The 5510-nt window shown below is 33.6% G+C and overlaps 1 protein-coding gene across 1 annotated transcript; it reads right to left on the minus strand.

Moving 5' to 3' along the window:
• Window positions 1–624: 624 nt before the first annotated feature.
• Window positions 625–3996, minus strand: LOC122587282 (glucan endo-1,3-beta-glucosidase 7). Its single transcript, XM_043759404.1, has 4 exons — window positions 3862–3996; window positions 2882–3546; window positions 1530–1856; window positions 625–1030 (listed from the first exon to the last, which is right to left on the minus strand). Exons 1-4 carry the CDS (start codon window positions 3938–3940, stop codon window positions 791–793), a joined length of 1311 nt encoding a protein of 436 aa, XP_043615339.1. The 5' UTR covers window positions 3941–3996; the 3' UTR covers window positions 625–790.
• Window positions 3997–5510: the final 1514 nt, after the last annotated feature.

Consider the following 5510-nt stretch of genomic DNA (forward strand, 5'->3'; position numbering starts at 1 on the left):
ACAACTGTTTCAGATGTGTGTCGTCTTTCTAATATATATAAGTTACTATTTTTTTTATAATTTTTTGATTATGTCACGTATTATTACCATTATGTACTATTTATAATTTATATATAGAAAATGCTAAATGCAGTCCTAAGGGCTGCATTTAATGTGCATAAAAAATTTATACATTTTCATATCAAAAGCTCATCTCTGAATTTTATGGTAAGTGTATAACTATTTAATGCACCTTAACTACAGGTTGTGTTTAGCAAAACCCTTTATATATTAGTGATACTGATACTTTGCAAACCTGACCATACCTTAGTTTGGCTAAACTTAATAACTTGATACGTTTCCGGTCGATAACTTTCACCGTTGTAAATCAGGTGATGGTTTCAAACTTCCATTAAGTTGTAAAATACAAAAATATGTTGTTTGGTTTTAAAAATAGAGGGGGGAACAAAAAGAAAAGAGAAAAGAGAAAGAAGTGACAAATGTAAACAAAAATATCTCATGTTGTTTTTTTTTTATTATTTAGTTTTATTTTAAGAGCAGAATGTTTATTTCTTAATTATTAGAAGGTTTTGTTAGAAACATATATTTCATTTAGAGAGGTTACAAAACTTACAACGGCAAAAATACATACATCCGGATGTATATTTGCAAAGAGAAAGTGTTAATTAAATGATCATGCCAACAAACTCATCATAATCTAACTAGTTTGTAGATCTCTACCATACACACAAAAAAAAAACAATTACACCCCCGCATAACCTCAAGGATCACGTAACTTCTTCGAATTAGTCTACAACAATGAAACTACTGCTAAGAGAGTGGCAACAATGAAGATAATCTCGACTTTGTCCAGGCTACCTGCATTTTTAGATGCATTGACCTTAGCAGTCGAAGAGCCACGGGGACTTGTTGTATTAGGGGGAGTTGTCGATGTCGTTGAAGAATTGGTAGGAAGTGTGGTTGCACCACTAGCAGGAGGAGCAACCATAGGCGGGCTCAAAGTAGGAGCTGGTGCTGTAGCAAGACCACCCTAAACAACATGTATGTAAGACAAGTTAGACATTTGTATCATGTGTTATACAACTCGGAACAAAAAATTTATATACATACATAATGCCACCAAGAAATACTCAATTTGTATATGCATTTTTCCTTGGGGCTTAATTGAAAAAACATACACTCTATCAGTTAGTTTAGTTGCTATTTGCTAATATTTGTAACATGAGGAAATTAATGATCAAATTATAAAATATAAAATGTTCACGTTTGTTTGGGCTTGATTGAAGTGGTAGGTATAATTTCTAACAAATATCATATTCGAACAAGAAAACATGTGATGTGTTGAAGATGATCGAATTGTGCACTTAGGCTTATATTTTGACATAGAGCAATGTGATGCTCAAAAGTCAAAACCTACATTTTCTCACTTAATAGAAAAAAAAAATGCTTCAGTTTTATACTTTTAAGTGTTTGAGAATGTCCACAGAAATGTTTTATACAATTTAGCTAAATTGGCGTAGCGAACTCACCTGACTAGTACTCTTGGAGAGCCCGATATCGTATATTGGTGTGAGGTCGACGTTATAGATCCCAAAAGACTTTTCTGAAAGCTTGCCCGGCTTCAAATCCTCGTCATATAATGCAAATAGATAGGTATCGATTGACTTCCCGGGCATCAATGGGGTTCCAACCATAGACCTAAGATGATTAACTAAGTTGCCATTATAAGCCTTGGCGTTCTCCACGGATGCACCAGCCTCAGCCACATCCCCTTTGTATGACCAACCCGTCTCAGCGACCACAATCTCAACATCGTTAAAGGACATGGCGTTCAATGCCGATCTTACTGCATCTACCTACAAGTTACCAATCCACGATTTAGTTAATTAGAGCTCACAAAAACAAATAAAGTAACTAAATTGTACCATTGTCTAGAAAAGAATAACTTATGGGACAATTCTAAATGAATTCTCCGCTATTGTGGGACCATAACTTACGGATGCATTGCATTTTAGACTCGATAGGTACCAGTGTACCACGTAGATATCACTTGACATCAATTTCATCATGTACTTTACTTTTTCGATATATTATTGTGCTGGACTACAATTATTAGCAATCTATATATCATCAAAATTAAAAAATTATAAACACATATACGCTAAGAAATTATAAATAGTGTTTAAACCACACGGAAAGAAACAATGTTTGGTCCAAAAAAACAGTTTGATCAAAAATATTAACTTACGTATTGTATGAGGTCTGAGGTGTCCTAAACATAGCCTTAAGCTGTGATTAATCCGTAATTGATTAAGATACCATACGTACATACATGACAATTGATAATTATTGGTAGGGTGGTTATTTTTATGTACATTATTATATTTTCTCGTATCTTAATCATATTCTTAAAAACAACAAATATAAATTTGGAGGAAAAGAAAAGAGAGAATAATCTCATAAAGCCAATCCACTGAAAAAAGTATCAACTGGTCTTGATGGAATGCATAATAAATCAATTGAAAATTAAAAGGGTAATTATTAATCTTCTTAACTAATTGGCCTAAAATTATTTTCCAAATTAAAATAAAACAGAGGACGTATATAATTTCAGAGCAAATAATCACCCTTTGACCATGTCAAATGTTTTGAAAAACTCACATATAAGAAACAAATAATAGTAATTATAAATCAAAAGTAACGTCAAAACAGACAGCATGTACCATATGAACGAGCATATTTTATCATTGTGGGCTGACTACGTGACACACGTTCTGACGAAAAATTAGCAAAATTAGTTTTAAAAAAACAATAACTATACGTTAACTATACATTAAATTTATATTTATATGATGATGATGATGATATAATGTAGTAATACCTGAGCATCAAACATATTCATATACTTGATATTCGTCCCAGAATCTGGTCTGCCAGGATTGGGTTCAAACAAACAAAATGCCAAAGTTTCGGGTCTCGGATCAGTCTGGTAAGCAAAGAACGGATACGGGTTAATCATAAAAGGCGAACCATTCGCCTTATTAAACTCCAACATCCCTTTCAACAAATCCACAACACTTGGATCAAACCTTCCCGCTGATGGCGGCTCAGATTGTCCCAACACCGTCATTGAATGAACCGTCGAAACCTTAACTTTCCCACCTAACGAGACATCATTAATCGCGGTTTGGAGGTTTTGCATAGCGAGTAGTAATTGTGTTTTAAGTTCGGGTTCGCCGTATTGCAATACTTCGTTGCCTACGTTAATGAGGGTGATTTTGGTTGATGGGTAGTACGGAAGTACATTGGAAGATAGCCAGGATTTGGCGTAGTTTAAGTCGGTTGCCATTGGTGGGATGTCGCTATTGGCGGCTCCTATTGTTATTTCTATGTTGGTGTTGGCTAAAGCCTTTAGGATCGATGGGTCGGCTCCGTAGAGACGGACTTTTCCAATTGAGGTTGATTCGAGGAGTTTTGCGGTGGCCGATGGTGGTGGGAGGTTGTCCGCTATCGTGCCGTAGTTTACTCCAATGTAGGATTGTGATCCTAATACATATATATTGATATATAAGACATAAATGCTTTAGCACAAAACTACTCTATATATTTACATTTTTTTGATACAACAGATAATATCGGTACTAATCATCTGTTATTAATCTTTGTTTACTGCGAGTTAAAAAAAACTCTTTTATTGCGGTTTTAGTACAAAAAATGTTAGGCGGTTTTAGTACAAAAAAGAATACCAAATACTAAATCTTTTAAACAGTTTGAGAAATGAAAGGGAGAAAATTAAGCCGAAAAAAATTGATTGATTGAGAAAAGGGCAGGTGAGATTAAGTCAGAGAAGGGTTAACTTACTTGCGATGGCGGCGACATAGAAGAGGAGGAGGAGGAGGAGCACCGGGAAGAAGGTTGTGGTGGAAGGAGGAGACGCCATGAGTACTACTCTGTTCACGTGTGTTTATGTATGTGTTTTGGACTAACTTTGGGGACAAAAATAGAAATGGGGTTTACTTAAGTACTACGCTAGACAAAACATGTTGAATTGGTTTCGTATCTACATAGATTTGTTATTACCTTTATTTTTGAATTGAAAATTGTCGACGGATGTGACAAAATGAAAATGATACAAATCGTTATTAATTTTAAGAGTGAAGTATCAATGAACTTTTAATTAAATGTAAATTTATCTGCCTTGATAGAGTTAAGTTTGTTTGGAATCGTCAACCATTCCATTGCAATTTACAAACTACGGAGTATAAATTTTTCAAGTATCATTGAATTAAGTAAATGGTTTGTTCCCATATACATATATATGATCAAACTACTTTGTAGCGAGAGGTTATAATCCAGTCTTGTGAGACAAGAGAATAAAACACCTGACCTTTATCTTCAAAGATGATTATGTTAACCTCTTATCCAATCTTGCTGGTTTTCATTATTAATAGTTTGTTCTCGTTTAATTATCAAACAAATAAACAATCAATTTATAAAAAATTCAGATCTCACACAAAATAAAAAGTGTGTAATTAAAATTATCATGTACCACATTCATCTTAGCTATTCATGGTCTTTATGGCAAATATGTCCAATTTTTTCTCTTAGGTTTCGACATCTTGTCGAAATCAAGTTTTATTAATTTAAAATGGCTATTTTAGACAAAATGTATAACACAATCAATAATCTTCACTTTCTTATTTGTGTCGATTTTATGCTTCAGTGACTTCGATTTTTATTCAAATCATGTTCAATGCAATAAAACTTGAGCACGACAGAGCCAAGTTTTTTTTTTTTAAACAGCGAGATTATATTAATAACAATAGAGGCAAGTAAGCATAGGTTACACGCCAATTCCACTAGTGTAATAATTGTGATTTTTGACCATTTGCCTGCGTGTACAATTTGACTAATTATTAAGTTAGCCAATATAATTTAAGTGCAATTTGGGATTCAAATAAGTGCAATGTATTCATATAGATCAATTTACCATTTAATTTGGGACTTATGTGCTAGTCGAGATCATTTGTTAGTGATAATCGATTTTACAATATGAGATGACATTTAAATTAACTAGAAAGTTAAATGGATCCCTTTTGGGTTGACCCATACCCAACCCATGACCCATTAACCCATTTTTCCACCCAACCCTATCCTTACACCCCATAACCTCTGATCCAATTATTCTCCATCTCTCACTAAAACCCTTGCAAGAACATCAACACAGACACATCTCACTCTCGCTACATTAATGCATCATTTAAGGCAATTTGGGCAAGATTTATGCTATATTCATCATCCTCATCATCTCCTTAATAACATATCTCAAAATTGGACTTCCAAGTGCAAGAAAACTTCTCAAGTTGGGTCATTTTTAAATTTTAACATCTTGTGAAGGTTTTAAAAGGTAAATTCTAACTAAACTTTTTCATTTTGAGTTGATAAATCTTGCTCTAAGTCGAATAAACGGGTTCTTGGTTGATTTGGTTTAATAAATTTTTGGTCAAGAT

This window comes from Erigeron canadensis, chromosome 2 (assembly GCF_010389155.1).
Source record: "Erigeron canadensis isolate Cc75 chromosome 2, C_canadensis_v1, whole genome shotgun sequence".
Lineage (NCBI taxonomy): Eukaryota > Viridiplantae > Streptophyta > Magnoliopsida > Asterales > Asteraceae > Erigeron > Erigeron canadensis.

What these genes read in the sequence shown, in the direction of transcription:
- LOC122587282 (XM_043759404.1), bottom strand. Translation starts at nt 3,940, where the DNA reads ATGGCGTCTCCTCCTTCCACCACAACCTTCTTCCCGGTGCTCCTCCTC. An exon ending in CTATGTCGCCGCCATCGCAA is followed by an intron (nt 3,547 to 3,861) that starts GTAAGTTAACCC and finishes TATATGTATTAG; the next exon opens with GATCACAATCCTACATTGGA. An exon ending in TGAATATGTTTGATGCTCAG is followed by an intron (nt 1,857 to 2,881) that starts GTATTACTACAT and finishes GGTAACTTGTAG; the next exon opens with GTAGATGCAGTAAGATCGGC.